This window comes from Ranitomeya variabilis, chromosome 5 (assembly GCF_051348905.1).
Source record: "Ranitomeya variabilis isolate aRanVar5 chromosome 5, aRanVar5.hap1, whole genome shotgun sequence".
Taxonomy (NCBI): Eukaryota; Metazoa; Chordata; class Amphibia; order Anura; family Dendrobatidae; genus Ranitomeya; species Ranitomeya variabilis.
Window position 1 is genome coordinate 404,561,663 of NC_135236.1, and position 21,951 is coordinate 404,583,613.

At 44.3% G+C, this 21,951-nt stretch overlaps 2 protein-coding genes across 4 annotated transcripts in view; both read right to left on the minus strand.

The window, feature by feature from the left end:
* The window catches only part of GXYLT1 (glucoside xylosyltransferase 1), a 97,613-nt gene that overhangs the window by 42,464 nt on the left and 33,198 nt on the right, over positions 1-21,951 (minus strand). The gene's annotated exons all lie outside the window — the stretch shown is intronic.
* Positions 7,672-11,122, minus strand: LOC143773692 (uncharacterized). Its single transcript, XM_077261068.1, has 4 exons — positions 9,575-11,122; positions 9,425-9,493; positions 9,028-9,220; positions 7,672-8,867 (listed from the first exon to the last, which is right to left on the minus strand). Exons 1-4 carry the CDS (start codon positions 9,638-9,640, stop codon positions 8,707-8,709), a joined length of 489 nt encoding a protein of 162 aa, XP_077117183.1. The 5' UTR covers positions 9,641-11,122; the 3' UTR covers positions 7,672-8,706.

Consider the following 21,951-nt stretch of genomic DNA (forward strand, 5'->3'; position numbering starts at 1 on the left):
AAAGGTTCTCTAAATGACCTATTACCCTAATCTTCTGAATCAACTAATTAACTCTAAACACATGCAAAAGATACCTGAGGCTTTTAAAAACTCCCTGCCTGGTTCATTACTCAAAACCCCCATCATGGGTAAGACTAGCGACCTGACAGATGTCAAGAAGGCCATCATTGACACCCTCAAGCAAGAGGGTAAGACCCAGAAAGAAATTTCTCAACAAATAGGCTGTTCCCAGAGTGCTGTATCAAGGCACCTCAATGGTAAGTCTGCTGGAAGGAAACAATGTGGCAGAAAACGCTGTACAACGAGAAGAGGTGACCGGAACCTGAGGAAGCAGTGGACTGAGTCTGGTGTGGAAACATCCAGAGCCACCGTGCACAGGCGTGTGCAGGAAATGGGCTACAGGTGCCGCATTCCCCAGGTAAAGCCACTTTTGAACCATAAACAGCGGCAGAAGCGCCTGACCTGGGCTACAGAGAAGCAGCACTGGACTGTTGCTAAGTGGTCCCAAGTACTTTTTTCTGATGAAAGCAAATTTTGCATGTCATTCGGAAATCAAGGTGCCAGAGTCTGGAGGAAGACTGGGGAGAAGGAAATGCCAAAATGCCTGAAGTCCAGTGTCAAGTACCCACAGTCAGTGATGGTGTGGGGTGCCATGTCAGCTGCTGGTGTTGGTCCACTGTGTTTCATCAAGGGCAGGGTCAATGCAGCTAGCTATCAGGAGATTTTGGAGCACTTCATGCTTCCATCGGCTGAAATGCTTTATGGAGATGAAGATTTCATTTTTCAGCACGACCTGGCACCTGCTCACAGTGCCAAAACCACTGGTAAATGGTTTACTGACCATGGTATTACTGTGCTCAATTGGCCTGCCAACTCTCCTGACCTGAACCCCATAGAGAATCTGTGGGATATTGTGAAGAGAAAGTTGAGAGACGCAAGACCCAACACTCTGGATGAGCTTAAGGCCGCTATTGAAGCATCCTGGGCCTCCATAACATCTCAGCAGTGTCACAGGCTGATTGCCTCCATGCCACGCCGCATTGAAGCAGTCATTTCTGCCAAAGGATTCCCGACCAAGTATTGAGTGCATAACTGAACATTATTATTTGATGGTTTTTTTGTTTGGTATTAAAAAACACTTTTATTTGATTGGTCGGGTGAAATATGCTAATTTATTGAGACAGGTTTTTTGGGTTATCAGGAGTTGTATGCCAAAATCATCAGTATTAAAACAATAAAAGACCTGACAAATTTCAGTTGGTGGATAATGAATCTATAGTATATGAAAGTTTAATTGTAATCATTACATTATGGTAAATAATGAAATTTAACACTATATGCTAATTTTTTGAGAAGGACCTGTATATGCATCATAGCGCTTCATAAGTTGCTTCATGTATCATATTGCATTGTATTGCTTCATGGTTCCCATATGCATCATAGTGCTTCATTGTTCCTATATGCATTATAGTGCTTCATATTGCCTTTGTGCATCATATTGCATCATGGTTCATTTATGCATCGAGTGCTTCATATTGCCTTTCTGCATCTTATTGCATCATAATGCTTTATGGTTCCTATATGCATCATAGCGCTTCATAGTGACTTCATGTATCATATTGCATCATATTGCTTCATGGTTCCTAAAGGCATCATAGTGCTCATATTGCCTTTATGCATCATATTGCTTCAAGGTTCATATATGCATCATAGTGCTTCATATTGCCTTTGTGCATTATATTACAGCATATTGCTTCATAGCTCCTATATGCATCAGAGTGCTTCATTGTTCCTATATGCACCATAGCGCTTCATAGTTACTTCATGCATCATATTGCATCATACTGCTTCATTATTCCTATGTGCATCATATTGCATCATATTGAATCAGACTAATAGTGCCTTTGGACATCATATTGCATTATATTGCTTCATAGTTCCTATATGCATCATATTGGATCATAGGGTTTCGGTGCCCTTTGCCTCAGGGGGTATTATTAGTGTGTCGGGCTTGATGCCTTTTTCGCCTCTGGCTGTGAGCCACTGGGTCAGACCTTCTGTCTGGTGCCTTGTTGTGTGGCCGCACATTGTATCATCGGCCTACCACTTCACATTTTTGTCTTGGGCCTCAACTCTGGATATGGAGTCCTTGTCTTTTGGACCCAGATCCAGCTTCTGCTACTTCATTCTTTACAACAGGGCTAAGGCTACGTTCACATTTGCATTGCGTCGGGCGCAGCCACGGCGACGCATGCGTCATGCGCCCCTATATTTAACATGGGGGGCGCATGGTCATGCGTTGTGTTGCGTTTTGTGACGCATGCGTTTTTTTGGCGCAAGCGTCAGGGCGCAGAGGACGCAGCAAGTTGCATTCTTTGTGCGTCAAAAAACATGCCAAAAAAGGACGCATGCGTCACAAAACAATACGTTTTGCATGCGTTGTGCGTTGCGTCGCCGATGCGTCGCCGACGCAACGCCCAACAAAGCAAATGTGAACGTAGCCCTAGTCAAGCAAACAGGCTTGAATTGGCTTAGTAAAATCTGCATTTCTTCTGTTTGGAACAGATCTCTCAGGTAGGTTCTACTTTGAGTGCTAAAGGCAAGTCTATTACATAATTAGCTTTAAAAGATGACATACGTCATTTTGGTACATCCTATAAAAGGACGTACTACTGTCCTGGGAGCAGAAAATCCCGCGATTTGAAAAAGGGACTCCTTCAGCCTTGGAATGCTTTGCCTTAAGATATTAGGACTATCTACAATTTGCATAGTTTTGGGGGCACCCTCAGGGCACATTTGTTCAGAGCGGCCTATCACGTTCCCTAATCAGTCATTTTATGTTTGTGTGGGTGTGTAGCCCATTCACTATCTTCATCTATCCCCACCCCCTGAAGATGGCTGTGCCATCATTGTAAATAAAACATTGTTGATACACACCTGTACTTTGTATCTTCCCTGCCTCATTGTAGAGTGTAAGCTCTCAGGAGCAAGGTGGGTTTATTTTGCTTTAATTATTATATGGTTGTTACTTATGACTGTTGTGTTTGAGACTGTCAAACTGTAAAGTGCTGCGGAATATGTGGACACTATATGGATGGAAGTTTATTATTGTTGTTATTATTAATCCATCCCAAACTCCACATTCAGCAATCAGAGAGATTCTTGTCCCATAAGTCTGTTGAGGTTTGTTTTCCAGGGACATCAGCACTGCCTTCTATACCTTGTGGAGAAGCAGCAGCACTGTGTCGTGTGGCAGATGATCCCATACTCGCTGCTCTTACAGCAGTCACGGCTCCTAAGATAAATTAAACTGTATCCAGGGCTCTTACTGTTAAGACCCCATAGTCTCACTGCCTCACAGTAGATAATCTCCCTCCGTAATGAGGAAGAAATCTACTTTTTCTCTAGCCATGGAATATGGTTACTCCCACAATGGCAGTCTGGGTGTATAAAGATCCCTGAGAAGATTGCCTCTTGGGATATGTATGTGCGTAATATGCATATATGGACAAATAAGTTGACATACTTATAATGTCTGGACTAATGACTCGTATAAATGCAGTTCCGAATAATTTCAAGTGTCGGAAGACTTTTACTAGCACTACCACCACAACCTTCATTGATTCAGAGTCCGGACACCCTGTCTCTAACATCAATTAAAACAGGAGTGATGATCCACGTTTCTCTTTTAGCGCTTCTAATGAGAAGCCCGACGTTAGTAATGGCAGGAGATATTACCTGCCGGATGGGGTTCCTTAGTTTCAATAATATATAACCCTTCTTGGGGTTGGACATCTAAGGATTTGGAATAGACGTGATCTCCTGGATGAGTAATGTGCGTACATTCCAATGCTCTGCCATTATCCATGTACTAACTGTTATTGGTTTGATCTTTCCCAGTCCAGGACCTCTGTCCTGCAGGTCTCCTTGTAGTAAAGTAAGCTGGTCTGTAACCAAGGCTTAACCTGAGCCCAGAAGGTCCGATGAAGGAACAGTCCTGGGTTATAAGCACATGCAGCTTATTATTGGTCGGTACAGTCCTCATTGTGTGGTGGCAATAAGGTTTTCTAACCCTATTCTGGGGCTGCGATGTCTACAAGTATCTATCACAATAAATAACTTGCTGTGGTTCATTATTGGTATTGGAGTACAATGGGTGAATTTCACTCTCTGCTCCTGATGCTTATTTCATTTACCACATTCATACTGAAATTGGCCATTATAGATGTATACCAGGCACTCACTACGGTGATTTTCTTTGCGTATCTCTTTAGATATATATGTTTTTTCTGATCTTTCAGATCCTTTATATATTTAGTCTGTTTTTTGCCTGGGACTTTGATTCCTGGGCTTCTCTACCCACCCTGGGAGAGTTGCTTTGGTATTCTCCATGGTGCTGTCCTGAGGGACATAATGGAAAAAGGGAAATTCCATTCCATTTCCAGGTAGTCCCTCAGGACAGCACCCATAGTTCCCTCCCTTATGTTTCTGTTTTTAGGATTGTTCGGGATTAATCTACCGGCAGATCGTTCGTTCTTCGGGTCACCATGGCTCGAAATTACGATGAAGCAGTTTAATGGTTATTACAGACAGGTTTGTAAGGCACGTTTAGACCATTTATTTCCATCCTTCGGTGGTACTTTGAATGAACACTGGAGGGTGGAGGTGGGAGGGTCCTTTTAACCTCTCTATGATCCTGTCCCGCTATAGGTCAAGGAAGGACGTTCTCCATGGTGCTGTCCTGAGGGACTACCTGTAAATGGAATTACCGGTAAGTCTAATTTCCCTTTTTCTGTTGTGCTCATGGCAATAGCCGATGCGGACTGTCACTTCTTCGCTGTGGACTTTGGAGCTTTTGGCCGTGGCAACAATTCCCAGACTTTTAAGGACTCTGATATGGGCCGCCATGTGTATGGCAAAAATTTTAATTTTGCACGGCCACAACCACTCCCCAACAGTCAAGGTCCACCGATGCAATTTGTTATGGTTGGTGATGAGGCCTTTCAGATGTGCGAAAACCTACTGAAGCCATATTCCAGTCGTGACTTGAACCACACTAAAAGGATCTTTAACTACAGACTGACCAGGGCACGAAGAACTGTAGAGTGTACCTTTGGGATTCTAGTCTCAAAATGGCGCATTCTTGCATCAGCCATAAATCTAAAAATGGAGACAGTTGACGAGGTGGTCAAAGCCTGTGAGGTTCTGCACAATTACATTATGGCTAAGGAGCGGCCCAACATTGAACTGGATGAACCAGTTGCACACCCACTGCCCGATTACCAGCATCACCCGCTGCGGTCAACTGCTGAAGTTGGTCACATGCGGGACCAATTTGCTGCCTTTTTTTATTCTGATATTGGACGTGTGCCATGGCAGGACAATGTTGTGTAAATGTCCTGTTGTAATTTTATCTGTACCAGTATTTTCTTAAATGTTAATATTTTTCATTAATAAACTTTATTTTTGGTTATGTTGACCATGTCTCTTATGTATTTCCTCTACAAACTAAGGCTGTCCTAAAACTAGCAGTATTTGGTCTGTATTTAATATCAGTATTTGTAATCCAAAACCAGGAGTGGGTGATAAAGGCAGAGGTGCTAGTTATTATGTTAATATCATAATTTACCTCTAATTGTTCCACTCCTTGTTTTGGCATACAAATACTGATATAAACACTGACCACATACTGCTAGTGTGACAGCAGCTATGTTGCTTTAGTGGTAAGCTTGTTGACGTCATTGCGTCCTGATTCTGTTCTGCAGTATCCATTGGACACAGACTGAAGAGACAATGACTGTCATACTAAAGAGATCTATACTCATCAAGTCAGGTGTCAGAAATAATCAATTCATGATGCACATATAACAGCCTCATGAATTCACTATTTCTGACACCTGTGCAGGTGAGCATAGATATGCCGTGTATGACCACCATCGTCCCTTCACTTTGTGTGGAATAGATTACGTACACAGAAGAGAAAATGGAGGTTATACAAGGCAGTTCTCTACTTACCAGGTCAGGTGTCCTAACTAATGAGTTTTTGGACACCTGACCTGTTGAGTATAGTTCTGCATTGTATTTCCGCCATTTTCTCTTCAGACTGCAACACTAGTCACAGACTAAGCAGAAGGAAGAGATTATGGAGATAATACATGAATTAATTTTTTGGCCAACCTCATATCTCTATACTAAAGACACACAAAGCTGCAGTCTTTTATTTGCTAACTACTGGAGATATGATGTGGCCAAAAAATAGTGTGTGGCGAAGTTTCTTATTTGGCGCACGGTGTGTGTTGCCGGCGGCGAAAGACACAATAAACCAAACATAATTGGGGCAAAAAAACTTGTATTTATTTTTTAACAACCAAAATCTTTCTTTAACTGTGCCGGCTTGGGGTAGAGTGATGTAAACGGGGGGTGTGAAGCACTGAGGCCTGGCTAACCGTGGACGACGTAGAGGGGCAATGAAACCAGTGGGGTCTGGTAGTTCGGGGATAGGGCTTGACACATGAGAGGCTTGAGACGCACTGGAAGGGTGAACAAAAAAGCAACTGGCCGACAGCACATAGGATGAGTGGATGCACGTCCTAGTTCCACTGGACCCCCATGGAGAGTGTACATACCAGGTAAAAAATGAAGGACAGCATCCAATCCAGGTGAAAGTGTTCAAAAACGGATTCCTTTATTTGCCAAAGTGCAACGTTTCAACCCACATGGGTCTTTGTCAAGCATAAAAACATGAAAAATGGTGGGTTTTTATAGGGAGTGGATTACCATCCACCAATCCCCACAAAGTGACCACCTACATAGTAAATATCTTTTAAAATAACGCAACAATACATCTACACATAATATATCTTATATACGTAACAGCTATCAGGGCAGAATCAAAAAAATCATTTCACAAATGGCACTATATTGTACAAAACCCCCCAAAACAGACTACCTACAAACCCGTTCATGTATCCATAGCAACCAGGCACCAATAGCTGGGTATGTTATATGCACTGGAAGGGTGAGACAAACCTGACATTACAGACACACTGGGAGGTGAAGGGGGAGGAATACTAAGAGTCCGCTGTTTGTTTGCTTTTTTGGTTTTTTTTGTGATTGCCGGGTTCTGGGAAGCCTCGGTGGGCTCATATGTCGTGGCATGGTCGTGGTGGGTGACCTGTCAGGGTCCGGCTGCAGTGGGTCAGAGTCCATAGTGCTCGTAGAGCGTGCAGCCATGCCAGAGTCCATAGTGCTCGTAGAGCGTGCAGCCATGCCAGAGTCCATAGTGCTCGTAGAGCGTGCAGCCATGCCAGAGTCCATAGTGCTCGTAGAGCGTGCAGCCACGCCAGAGTCCATAGTGCTCGTAGAGCGTGCAGCCACGCCACAGTCCATAGTGCTCGTAGAGCGTGCAGCCACGCCACAGTCCATAGTGCTCGTAGAGCGTGCAGCCACGCCACAGTCCATAGTGCTCGTAGAGCGTGCAGCCACGCCAGAGTCCATAGTGCTCGTAGAGCGTGCAGCCACGCCAGAGTCCATAGTGCTCGTAGAGCGTGCAGCCACGCCAGAGTCCATAGTGCTCGTAGAGCGTGCAGCCACGCCAGAGTCCATAGTGCTCGTAGAGCGTGCAGCCACGCCAGAGTCCATAGTGCTCGTAGAGCGTGCAGCCACGCCAGAGTCCATAGTGCTCGTAGAGCGTGCAGCCACGCCAGAGTCCATAGTGCTCGTAGAGCGTGCAGCCATGCCAGAGTCCATAGTGCTCGTAGAGCATGCAGCCATGCCAGAGTCCATAGCGCTCGTAGAGCGGAAGGCCATGCCAGGGTCCTGCTGCATCGTGGTGGTGGCGGTACGGAAGGCCATGCCAGGGTCCTGCTGCATCGTGGTGTCAGTGGAGGAGGTACAAGCAGGAGCAGCAGTTGTCATGGTGGTGGCAGTGGGCTGTCCAACAGCACTCAGCATGGTGGTGGTGCTGTACTGGTGTCTGGCAGTGCTAGGAATAGAGGTGGTCGTGCAGTGGCATGCAGCAGAGGTCGGCATTGTGGTTAATCGTGACAGTGAAGGCACAGGTAGATATGCCGCCACTGTCTGCTGAAAATACCGACTCTGCTGCATAGCCTGCACGTAAGCAGCATTGCAGGCCTGCATGACACTCAGCTGGAGATCAGGAGTAAGGTGTTCTGACATGCCCTGCTCAATTTGGTTTAAAAAAAAAATGATGTGCTGGCCTCTGGAGGTCGGCTTTTACTTGGTCAAGGCTTTTGGCGACCTCCTGGATACGTGTATTCATGTGGCTAAGTGAAATATCCATTCGGTCACCCAAAGCCTTGAGTCCTTCGTGAAAAACCGAGCTCAAGTGCAAAAACTCGGGCATGAGGGACCTGTCCGTTGCCCTCTGCCGCTGCCGGGAGGAGCCCCCCCAAAAAAAAGCGGCAGTGGCAGAGGACTTGGAAAGGGGAACACCTGATGGACCAGCTTCCTGGTCTTCAATTAGTGTGGCAGGCCCACTTGCTGCAGCGCTGCTGGATAGCTGGGACGGATCCATGGCTGTCTGATGAGGACCGCCCCAGAACCTGGGCCAACAGTAGTGCTCCATGTGCTGTGAAAAAGGTAAAAAGAAAATTAATACCAAAAATTAAAAGGACGCAAAATCCTGTGGAATAGAAATATACAGATTATGGCACTACAATACAACCTAATGCAAGGGAAAAATACTTAAGTTCTCTGGGCAAGGACCGGTCTTAAAAATGCCAGAACGCGATGGTATTTGTATTTTCTGATCCTTGCTCCTGAACCACTGGGAACACGGCTCTCTTGATGCAGGTCCTTGTTGAAGCGGTCCTTCATCGAACGCCAACGTGTTTTGACTTTGGCCACTGTTAAGAAAAAAAAACATTATGGTCAGAAAATGGACTTTTGGCCGTGCTCACACAACTGTGTGTGATGAGAGAAACTCCTGAGAGTTTATTTCATCACACACAGTTGTGTGAGCACGGCCAAGGTCTCTGCTGCTTCACACTGCATTGCAATACTTACCAAATGCAGTTCGGACCCGATTCGGGGCGTTGTCCCAGCCGTCCCACATCGCTTTGGCCACCTCATTCCATAGGCGCTGGATCGTCACGTTGTTTGAGTGCAGTGGATCCCGGGTGTCCCACAACGGGACTTGTTCCTGGACCAGGGAGATGAGGAGGTCATTTTCTATGAGGTCTTCATCCCATTCTGGAACCTAAAAATTAAATAAAGACATTAATGTTGGGTCAATTAACATAAGGAAAAGAAAGAAAACAGAGGCTGAGAAATGGCATGAATAGGAAAGTCAAGATACAAAAGGATTCCAGAAGAAAAATGTTAAGAAATAGGAATGTAAAGAAAGGAAGATTCAAGAATACTAAAGTGAGGATACAGTAAACAGTCAGCCTTGTATACGTACACGCTGCCGCCTTGCCACCCCACCGTGACTCCGCTGCTCCTGCCCAGTCTCTGCCGCAGTAGAAGAGCTCTAAAAAAATGAAAAACAAAAATTGTCATATGCGTAGATGTGACAGTGAATACTTACCAATCTGAGGAGGCAAGTACTCACCTCACTGACATGTTCTACTTCAGAAGGCCCAGGACGTTGCTCCTCATCAGAAGAAGAAGACGACATTCTGATGCATGAAGAAAGAAAGAAAGAAATGGCAGAAATTAGGACATGTACAGACAGAAAATAGAAAATAAAGGCATTGGATAGGATATACTCACATTGTTCAGGGTCTTGTTTTCCTCCAAGGATGTAGCCTGCGTCTCGTCTGCTTCAGTGTCTGCTGAGTAGTGACCTGCAAATGTCCACTCCCTCCCTTTATCACCTTGTATGTGGGGGGTGGCTTATCAGTGTCTAGACATGTTTTTCTCTTGTGGAACGCATGCGTTCATGAACGCAAGCAAACGAATGTGCTTGTGAACGCATGCGTTCATATAGACAGCAATGCGTTTTTTTTGGCGCATTCCTTGCGCAATCTACCGCATACGTTTCCAGGCGACAAATTGACGCCTCTAAAAATTACTACGTGTAGCATTTCCGCGACAAGCCGCAGACGACGAAACGACGCATGCGTCGTCAAACGCGAACGATCGCAGACGCATGCGTCCCTAATGTTAAAGATAGGAATACACAACGCATGCGGATATTTGCGGAAGAAACGCTGCGGACACAACCGCAAATGTGAAACCGGCCTAAGTAAAGAAAAATGGGCACCTAATTCGGGGGGGCCTGGCCTAGCAGCATGTGAGGAAGACGTGTGCCTGCAGAGCTCCCGCATGTCCTAGTTAATTACCGCTGCTAAATCCCCACAGCACAGCCGGTAATTATCTGTGGAGAGGCCCTGGGGACTGGTGGAGGTCGTCGTGGGAGCATTCTAGGCGTGCAACATGCCAAAAAAAAGTCAAAAGAGGATTACGAGAGATGGCTTCTGGTTCCCAAGACGGAGCCGCCGCTTCAGCACATGCTCTGGCAGATGCAGAGACCGATAGTGCAGCCAGAAACAGAGAAGCAGCAGCTCGTCTGCAGCGATGTGCCCGAGTGGAGGAATTGGAGAAGGAATCTCCCCAAGCAGCTGGAAAAGATCCAGAAACAGGAGGAAAAGGTACAGAGCGGGGGATGAGTGAAGAGAGGGAGGAGGAGACTAAGTGCTGGAGGGCAGAGGAACCAGGAGGCTCTGGCTAGCTGGGGAGAGCTGGTGGAACAAAATAAGAAGCAGCTTGCAGCGTTGAAGCTGCAGATTCCTGCTGAGCTCACTATAAAGGACGTGCTCTGGTGGCTGTTATGCAGAGTGGATCAGCCATTACTAATGTGCTCACTCAGTTGGGCTTTCTACAGGAAACAATGCAAAATGTAAAACATGATCGCCACACAGTTAAGGACAGAACTGGGCAATTGGAAAAAAGAGTTGGTGTGGTTGAAAATACGGTTTCTGCGTCGGCGCAGCACAATAAGGAGCTCATGAAAGATATTGCTGCGATTTGGAACAAAACAGATGATTTGGAGAACAGGTCCAGGCGCAATAATGTTCGCATTGTCGGTGTGCCAGAACGATGCGAGGGCAAAAATCCTACTACTTTTATTAAGGCCTGGATAAAGGAGAAAGTTGGACCGGACATTCTGACCCACTTATACACGGTGGAGCACGCTCATAGGATCCCGGCCCGTCCCCCTCCCCCCGGCCATCCACCAAGGCCTATTTTGGCCAAAATACTTCACTACAAAGACAGAGACAACATTCTTCTGTTCTCAAGAGATCACCCTGAACTAACTATTGATGGTTCTAGAGTTTCATTTTATCCGGATTTCTCACCGACAGTGCAGAAAATGAGAGCAAAATTTGTTGACATCAAAAAACGGCTGAGGGCTATTGGCCTGAAATACTCAATGATGTTCCCGGCCAAATTGAGGGTCGAGGCTGGGAATAAATCTCATTTTTTTCTGGACGCTATGGAGGCAGCTGATTGGTTGGATCTGAATGAACAACATTTAAGAAGAGAATGTTAGAAGACTATGTCTCAATATGCAAGTGGGGGCGGACAATGTGGGGAGGAGGGCAGTTCTGTCCCTTGATGCCACTAAGGCATTCGACAGCGTGGAATGGAAATACCTATTTGCTACGCTTCAGTGCATGGGTTTTGGTCCAGGCTTTATTGGTTGGATTAAGCTTTTGTACTCAGAACCATCGGCAAGAATACGAGCGAATGGACTGTTATCTGAGCCCTTCAATCTGTATAGGGGTATGAGACAGGGTTGCCCTCTGTCTCCGCTGCTTTTCGCCCTGGAGGTGGAGCCTTTGGCTTCGAGGATAAGACTTAGCCCAGGAATTCAGGGGTTTAGGTACGGGACATTAGAGGAGAAAGTGGCTCTCTACGCCGATGACATTCTCCTGTTTTTGGCTGACTGACGGATCGCATAATGGAGTAATGTCACTTTTTGCTGCGTTTGGGGCTATATCGGGTTTGGCCATAAACTGGGAAAAGTCTGCTATTTTACCATTAGACCCAACTGTGGTTAGAGCTCCACAGGTGCCAGTAGTGTCATGTTTTAAATACCTGGGCATCAATGGATCAAACAACATATTAGATTATGAACGCTTAAATCTTTCCCAGCTTGTGGCTAGGATGAAACAGAAGATTAAGGCCTGGACTAAGTTACATTTGTCAATAGTTGGGAGAGTGAACCTGTTGAAAATGGTGATTATGCCTCAGCTTTTATATGTTCTTCATAACTCCCCAATTTGGCTTCCCCAGAATAGGTTCTTTAACCCCTTCACCCCCAAGGGTGGTTTGCACGTTAATGACCGGGCCAATTTTTACAATTCTGACCACTGTCCCTTTATGAGGCTATAACTCTGGAACGCTTTGACGGATCTTGGCGATTCTGACATTGTTTTCTCGTGACATATTGTACTTCATGTTAGTGGTAAAATTTATTCGATATAACTTGCGTTTGTGAAAAAAATGGAAATTTGGCGAAAATTTTGAAAATTTTGCAATTTTCCAACTTTGAATTTTTATGCCCTTAAATCACAGACATATGTCACGCAAAATACTTAATAAGTAACATTTCCCACATGTCTACTTTACATCAGTACAATTTTGGAACCAAAATTTTTTTTTGTGACGGAGTTATAAGGGTTAAAAGTTGACCAGCAATTTCTCATTTTTACAACACCATTTTTTTTTAGGGACCACATCTCATTTGAAGTCATTTTGAGGGGTCTATATGATAGAAAATACCCAAGTGTGACACCATTCTAAAAACTGCACCCCTCAAGGTGCTCAAAACCACATTCAAGAAGTTTATTAACCCTTCAGGTGTTTCACAGGAATTTTTGGAATGTTTAAATAAAAATGAACATTTAACTTTTTTTCACACAAAATTTATTTCAGCTCCAATTTGTTTTATTTTACCAAGGGTAACAGGAGAAAATGGACCCCCAAAGTTGTTGTACAATTTGTCCTGAGTACGCTGATACCCCATATGTGGGGGTAAACCATTGTTTGGGCGCATGGCAGAGCTTGGAAGGGAAGGAGCGCCATTTGACTTTTCAATGCAAAATTGACTGGAATTGAGATGGGACGCCATGTGGTGAGAACTTTGAACCCCCAAGTGTTTCACTACAGTTTATAAGGCAGAGCCGTGAAAATAAAACATCTTTTTTTTTCCCACAAAAATGATTTTTAGCCCCCCAAATTTTTATTTTCCTAAGGATAACAAGAGAACTTGGACCCCAGAAGTTGTTGTTCAATTTGTCCCGAGTACGCTGATAACACATGTTGGGGTAAACCCCTTTTTGGGCGCACGGGAGAGCTCGGAAGGGAAGGAGCACTGTTTTACTTTTTCAACGCAGAATTGGCTGGAATTGAGATTGGACGCCATGTCGCGATTGGAGAGCCCCTGATGTGCCTGAACAGTGGAAACCCCTCAATTCTACCTGAAACCCTAATCCAAACACACCCCTAACCCTAATCCCAACGGTAACCCTAACCACACCCCTAGCCCTGACACACCCATAATTCTAATCCCAACCCTAATCCAAACGTAAATGTAATCCAAACCCCAACCCTAACTTTAGCCCCAACCCTAACTTTAGCCCCAACCCTAACTTTACCTCCAACCCTAACCCTAACCCTACCCCTAACCGTGACTGAAATACGTGGCACTGAAATACGTGGCACTGAAATACGTGGCACTGAATACGTGGCACTGAATACGTGGCACTGAATACGTGGCACTGAATACGTGGCACTGAATACGTGGCACTGAATACGTGGCACTGAAATACGTGATACGTGGCACTTAAATACGTGGCACTGAAACACGTGGCACTGAAATACGTGATATGTGGCACTGAAATACGTGGCACTGAAATACGTGGCACTTAAATACGTGGCACTTAAATACGTGGCACTTAAATACGTGGCACTTAAATACGTGGCACTTAAATACGTGGCACTTAAATACGTGGCACTTAAATACGTGGCACTTAAATACGTGGCACTTAAATACGTGGCACTTAAATACGTGGCACTTAAATACGTGGCACTTAAATACGTGGCACTTAAATACGTGGCACTTAAATACGTGGCACTTAAATACGTGGCACTTAAATACGTGGCACTTAAATACGTGGCACTTAAATACGTGGCACTTAAATACGTGGCACTTAAATACGTGGCACTGAAATACGTGGCACTGAAATACGTGGCACTGAAATACGTGGCACTGAAATACGTGGCACTGAAATACGTGGCACTGAAATACGTGGCACTGAAATACGTGGCACTGAAATACGTGGCACTGAAATACGTGGCACTGAAATACGTGGCACTGAAATACGTGGCACTGAAATACGTGGCACTGAAATACGTGGCACTGAAATACGTGGCACTGAAATACGTGGCACTGAAATACGTGATACGTGGCACTGAAATACGTGATACGTGGCACTGAAATACGTGGCACTGAAATACGTGGCACTGAAATACGTGGCACTGAAATACGTGGCACTGAAATACGTGGCACTGAAATACGTGGCACTGAAATACGTGGCACTGAAATACGTGGCACTGAAATACGTGGCACTGAAATACGTGGCACTGAAATACGTGGCACTGAAATACGTGGCACTATGACTGTCAGAAAATGTTCATTAAACGGTTAGGGGTGAGGTTAGGGGTAGAGTTAGGGTTAGGGTTTGGATCCCTTTATCACCTTGATGGTGGTGGGTGGCTTTTCAGTGTGTTTTCTGTTTTTTTTCGATAAAAATGCATGCGTTTTTAACGCAAACGCATGTGCTTAAAAACGCAAGAAAATACTGCAGGTTGTATTTCTGAAAATGAACGCATGCAGAAAAAAACCGCATGCGTTTGAAAACGCGACCAAACGCGTACAAAAAAACCGCATGCGTTTTCAATGTTAAATATAGGGAAAAAAACGCATGCGTTTTTTTGTGCAAAAAACGCTGCAGACAAAAACGCAAGTGTGAAACCAGCGACGCTTTTTATAGCATAAAAGTTTTTGCGTCTCCACATTTTGAGACCTATAATTTTTCCACATTTTGCTCCACAGAGTCATGTGAGGTCTTGTTTTTTGCGGGACGAGTTGACGTTTTTATTGGTAACATTTTCGGACACGTGACCGTTTTTGATCGCTTTTTATTCCGATTTTTGTGAGGCAGAATGACCAAAAACCTGCTATTCATGAATTTCTTTTGGGAGAGGCGTTTATACCGTTCCGCGTTTGGTAAAATTGATAAAGCAGTTTTATTCGTCGGGTCAGTACGATTACAGCGATATCTCATTTATATAATTTTTTTATGTTTTGGCGCTTTTATACGATAAAAACTATTTTATAGAAAAAATAATTATTTTGGTATCGATTTATTCTCAGGACTAACTTTTTTATTTTTTTGCTGATGATGCTGTATGGCGGCTTGTTTTTTGCGGGACAAGATGACGTTTTCAGCGGTACCATGGATATTTATATCAGTCTTTTTGATCGCGTGTTATTCCACTTTTTGTTCGGCGGTATGGTAATAAAGCGTTGTTTTTTGCCTCGTTTTTTTTTTTTCTTACGGTGTTTACTGAAGGGGTTAACTAGTGGGGCAGTTTTATAGGTTGGGTCGTTACGGACGCGGCGATACTAAATATGTGTACTTTTATTGTTTTGTTTTTTTTATTTAGATAAAGAAATGTATTTATGGGAATAATATATTTTTTTATTATTATTTATTTAGGAATTTTTTATTTATTTTTACACATGTGGAAAAATTTTTTTTTTACTTTTTTACTTTGTCCCAGGGGGGGACATCACAGATCATTGATCTGGCAGTGTGCACAGCACTCTGCCAGATCGACGATCTGCTGTGCAGGGCTGCAGGCTTACCAAGTGTCTGCTCTGAGCAGACACTCGGTAAGCCACCTCCTTCCCTGCAGGACCCGGATGCCGCGGCCATCTTGGATCCGGGACCTGCAGCCAGGAAGGAGGTAGGAGACCCTCGCAGCAACGCGATCACATCGCGTTGCTCCGGGGGTCTCAGGGAAGCCCGCAGGGAGCCCCCTCCCTGCGCGATGCTTCCCTATACCGCCGGTACACTGCGATCATGTTTGATCGCGGTGTGCCGGGGGTTAATGTGCCGGGGGCGGTCCATGACCGCTCCTGGCACATAGTGCCGGATGTCAGCTGCTCACGGGGGGAGCGCGGCCGATCGCGTATGACGTACTATCCCGTCGGTGGTCATACGGGCCCACCCCACCTCGACGGGATAGTATGTCTGATGTCAGGAAGGGTTTAAAAATAATGCACTGTTTAGGGAACTTATATGGTTGAAAAAGGGTGCGAGAATTAAGTTAGAGCACTTACAAAGGAGTAAGGAGGAGGGAGGGTTGGCATTGCCTAAAGGTACCGTCACATTAAGCGACGCTGCAGCGATATCGACAACGATGCCGATCGCTGCAGCGTCGCTGTGTGGTCGCTGGAGAGCTGTCACACAGACAGCTGACCAACGATGCCGAAGTCCCCGGGTAACCAGGGTAAACATCGGGTTACTAAGCACAGGGCCGCGCTTAGTAACCCGATGTTTACCGTGGTTACCAGTGTAAATGTAAAAAAACAAACACTACATACTTACATTGCCGTGTCTGTCGCGTCCCTCGCCTTCAGCTTCCCTGCACTGTGTAAGCGCCGGCCCTAAGCACAGCGGTGACGTCACCGCTGTGCTTTGCTTTACGGCCGGCACTGACACCGTCAGTGCAGGAAGCTTTGAGCAGCAGCGCGGACGCCGGGGGACGTGACAGACATCAGAAGGTGATTATGTAGTGGTTTTGTTTTTACTTTTACAATGGTAACCAGGGTAAATATCGGGTTACTAAGCGCGGCCCTGCGCTTAGTAACCCGATATTTACCCTGGTTACCATTGTAAAACATTGCTGACATCATTGCTTTTGCTGTCAAACACGACGATACACGCCGATCTGACGACCAAATAAAGTTCTGGACTTTCAGCAACGACCAGCGATATCACAGCGGGATCCAGATCGCTGCTGCGTGTCAAACACATCGATATCGCTATCCAGGACGCTGCAACGTCACGGATCGCTATCGTTATCGTTGCAAAGTCGTTTAGTGTGAAGGTACCTTAACCCTTGGCTATATTTTTTATCTTCCCAGTGTCAACATCTGGCAAGTAGAATGGAGGACACATCTGTGGAAATGGGGGGAGGTCGAGGGATTCTTCAGTTTCTGGGGGGTCGGGGTCCCCTATTGTCTAAGTTAGAGGCGAATAAATTTAAACCGTGGGTGTCTAAATTTCCGACGGTAATGCTTATGGTCAAAATGTGGGGTAAAATTAAAAGTTTAAGAGGGATTACTGGGTTCACGAGGTATACCCCTATATGGGATAATCCATACCTGCCACAATTGAGGACATTGAAGGGGTTTGCGCAATGGTGACGAGTGGGTATCTGGTGGCTCTCACAGCTGATAGATGGGGGTGTCTTTAAATCATTTGAGGACTTACGAAAGGAGTTCTCACTTCAGCATTCTGTATTTTATCAGTATTTACAAGTAAGACACGCTTATATAATGCAGACTCATATACACCCTATTATTATACATTGTGATACTGTTATTAATAGGCTCGGTTTACAGGTATCTACAAGGGGACTAATTTCATTTGTGTATGGTGAGCTCCTCTCGAGGGCGCTATTGGGTCACCCGATGACGGCATTAGCCAAATGGGAATAAGTGGGGGGGGGATTTCGGTAGATCAATGGGAGTCAATAATGCAAATGATCCCTAAGCTGTCCCTCAGTGAGCGTAACCGTGTGTCTCAACTATATATCCTTTAAAGGGTTTATAGGACTCCTAAGTGGCTGTTTGATTTGGGTCCAAGGCCAAATTCAAAGTGTCCCAAGTGTACGCTTGATAATGCAGATATTCTACATATGTTCTGGACATGTCCCTGTATACAAATATTCTGGATTATGGTGCTCAATTTAATATATATGGCCACAGAGCAGGATATTCCCAGAGACCCTATTGTCTGTGTGCTTGGATATGTTGAGGAGGCGGGAGGAGATGATTATTCACAAATAGCTGTTGCCAGAATGCTTTTTACTGCTAAAAAATTAATAGCATATCACTGGATCTCAGATAAAGTTCCCACGAGGAAAGAATATGTAAATAAGCTAAACCTCATACTATGCAGAGAGAAGGCCATTTATCTTAACCCCTTCACCCCCAAGGGTGGTTTGCACGTTAATGACCGGGCCAATTTTTACAATTCTGACCACTGTCCCTTTATGAGGCTATAACTCTGGAACGCTTTGACGGATCTTGGCGATTCTGACATTGTTTTCTCGTGACATATTGTACTTCATGTTAAAGGTAAAATTTATTCGATATAACTTGCGTTTATTTGTGAAAAAAATGGAAATTTGGCGAAAATTTTGAAAATTTTGCAATTTTCCAACTTTGAATTTTTGTGCCCTTAAATCACAGACATATGTCACGCAAAATACTTAATAAGTAACATTTCCCACGTGTCTACTTTACATCAGTACAATTTTGGAACCAAAATTTTTTTTTGTGACGGAGTTATAAGGGTTAAAAGTTGACCAGCAATTTCTCATTTTTACAACACCATTTTTTTTTAGGGACCACATCTCATTTGAAGTCATTTTGAGGGGTCTATATGATAGAAAATACTCAAGTGTGACACCATTCTAAAAACTGCACCCCTCAAGGTGCTCAAAACCACATTCAAGAAGTTTATTAACCCTTCAGGTGTTTCACAGGAATTTTTGGAATGTTTAAATAAAAATGAACATTTAACTTTTTTTCACACAAAATTTATTTCAGCTCCAATTTGTTTTATTTTACCAAGGGTAACAGGAGAAAATGGACCCCCAAAGTTGTTGTACAATTTGTCCTGAGTACGATGATACCCCATATGTGGGTGTAAACCATTGTTTAGGCGCATGGCAGAGCTTGGAAGGGAAGGAGCGCCATTTGACTTTTCAATGCAAAATTGACTGGAATTGAGATGGGACGCCATGTTGCGTTTGGAGAGCCCCTGATGTGCCTAAACATTGAAACTCCCTACAAGTGACACCATTTTGGAAAGTAGACCCCCTAAGGAACTTATCTAGATGTGTGGTGAGCACTTTGACCCACCAAGTGCTTCACAGAAGTTTATAATGCAGAGCCGTAAAAATAAAAAATCATATTTTTTCACAAAAATGATCTTTTTGCCCCCAATTTTTTATTTTCCCAAGGGTAAGAGAAGAAATTGGACCCCAAAAAATGTTGTGCAATTTGTCCTGAGTACGCTGATACCCCATATGTGGGTGTAAACCATTGTTTGGGCGCATGGCAGAGCTTGGAAGGGAAGGAGCGCCATTTGACTTTTCAATGCAAAATTGACTGGAATTGAGATGGGACGCCATGTTGCGTTTGGAGAGCCCCTGATGTGCCTAAACATTGAAACTCCCTACAAGTGACACCATTTTGGAAAGTAGACCCCCTAAGGAACTTATCTAGATGTGTGGTGAGCACTTTGACCCACCAAGTGCTTCACAGAAGTTTATAATGCAGAGCCGTAAAAATAAAAAATCATATTTTTTCACAAAAATGATCTTTTCGCCCCCAATTTTTTATTTTCCCAAGGGTAAGAGAAGAAATTGGACCCCAAAAAATGTTGTGCAATTTGTCCTGAGTACGCTGATACCCCATATGTGGGTGTAAACCATTGTTTGGGCGCATGGCAGAGCTTGGAAGGGAAGGAGCGCCATTTGACTTTTCAATGCAAAATTGACTGGAATTGAGATGGGACGCCATGTTGCGTTTGGAGAGCCCCTGATGTGCCTAAACATTGAAACTCCCTACAAGTGACACCATTTTGGAAAGTAGACCCCCTAAGGAACTTATCTAGATGTGTGGTGAGCACTTTGACCCACCAAGTGCTTCACAGAAGTTTATAATGCAGAGCCGTAAAAATAAAAAATCATATTTTTTCACAAAAATGATCTTTTCGCCCCCAATTTTTTATTTTCCCAAGGGTAAGAGAAGAAATTGGACCCCAAAAAATGTTGTGCAATTTGTCCTGAGTACGCTGATACCCCATATGTGGGTGTAAACCATTGTTTGGGCGCATGGCAGAGCTTGGAAGGGAAGGAGCGCCATTTGACTTTTCAATGCAAAATTGACTGGAATTGAGATGGGACGCCATGTTGCGTTTGGAGAGCCCCTGATGTGCCTAAACATTGAAACTCCCTACAAGTGACACCATTTTGGAAAGTAGACCCCCTAAGGAACTTATCTAGATGTGTGGTGAGCACTTTGACCCACCAAGTGCTTCACAGAAGTTTATAATGCAGAGCCGTAAAAATAAAAAATCATATTTTTTCACAAAAATGATCTTTTCGCCCCCAATTTTTTATTTTCCCAAGGGTAAGAGAAGAAATTGGACCCCAAAAAATGTTGTGCAATTTGTCCTGAGTACGCTGATACCCCATATGTGGGTGTAAACCATTGTTTGGGCGCATGGCAGAGCTTGGAAGGGAAGGAGCGCCATTTGACTTTTCAATGCAAAATTGACTGGAATTGAGATGGGACGCCATGTTGCGTTTGGAGAGCCCCTGATGTGCCTAAACATTGAAACTCCCTACAAATGACACCATTTTGGAAAGTAGACCCCCCTAAGGAACTTATCTAGATGTGTGGTGAGCACTTTGACCCACCAAGTGCTTCACAGAAGTTTATAATGCAGAGCCGTAAAAATAAAAAATCATATTTTTTCACAAAAATGATCTTTTTGCCCCCAATTTTTTATTTTCCCAAGGGTAAGAGAAGAAATTGGACCCCAAAAAATGTTGTGCAATTTGTCCTGAGTACGCTGATACCCCATATGTGGGTGTAAACCATTGTTTGGGCGCATGGCAGAGCTTGGAAGGGAAGGAGCGCCATTTGACTTTTCAATGCAAAATTGACTGGAATTGAGATGGGACGCCATGTTGCGTTTGGAGAGCCCCTGATGTGCCTAAACATTGAAACTCCCTACAAGTGACACCATTTTGGAAAGTAGACCCCCTAAGGAACTTATCTAGATGTGTGGTGAGCACTTTGACCCACCAAGTGCTTCACAGAAGTTTATAATGCAGAGCCGTAAAAATAAAAAATCATATTTTTTCACAAAAATGATCTTTTCGCCCCCAATTTTTTATTTTCCCAAGGGTAAGAGAAGAAATTGGACCCCAAAAAATGTTGTGCAATTTGTCCTGAGTACGCTGATACCCCATATGTGGGTGTAAACCATTGTTTGGGCGCATGGCAGAGCTTGGAAGGGAAGGAGCGCCATTTGACTTTTCAATGCAAAATTGACTGGAATTGAGATGGGACGCCATGTTGCGTTTGGAGAGCCCCTGATGTGCCTAAACATTGAAACTCCCTACAAGTGACACCATTTTGGAAAGTAGACCCCCTAAGGAACTTATCTAGATGTGTGGTGAGCACTTTGACCCACCAAGTGCTTCACAGAAGTTTATAATGCAGAGCCGTAAAAATAAAAAATCATATTTTTTCACAAAAATGATCTTTTCGCCCCCAATTTTTTATTTTCCCAAGGGTAAGAGAAGAAATTGGACCCCAAAAAATGTTGTGCAATTTGTCCTGAGTACGCTGATACCCCATATGTGGGTGTAAACCATTGTTTGGGCGCATGGCAGAGCTTGGAAGGGAAGGAGCGCCATTTGACTTTTCAATGCAAAATTGACTGGAATTGAGATGGGACGCCATGTTGCGTTTGGAGAGCCCCTGATGTGCCTAAACATTGAAACTCCCTACAAGTGACACCATTTTGGAAAGTAGACCCCCTAAGGAACTTATCTAGATGTGTGGTGAGCACTTTGACCCACCAAGTGCTTCACAGAAGT

Excerpts from the sequence above, each read along its gene's own strand:
- LOC143773692 (XM_077261068.1), bottom strand. The coding sequence starts at position 9,640 with ATGTCGTCTTCTTCTTCTGATGAGGAGCAACGTCCTGGGCCTTCTGAA. Across the intron at positions 9,494-9,574 it reads AAGTAGAACATGTCAGTGAG|AGCTCTTCTACTGCGGCAGA; the intron begins GTGAGTACTTGC and ends TCATTTTTTTAG. Across the intron at positions 8,868-9,027 it reads TCGGGTCCGAACTGCATTTG|TGGCCAAAGTCAAAACACGT; the intron begins GTAAGTATTGCA and ends TTTTCTTAACAG.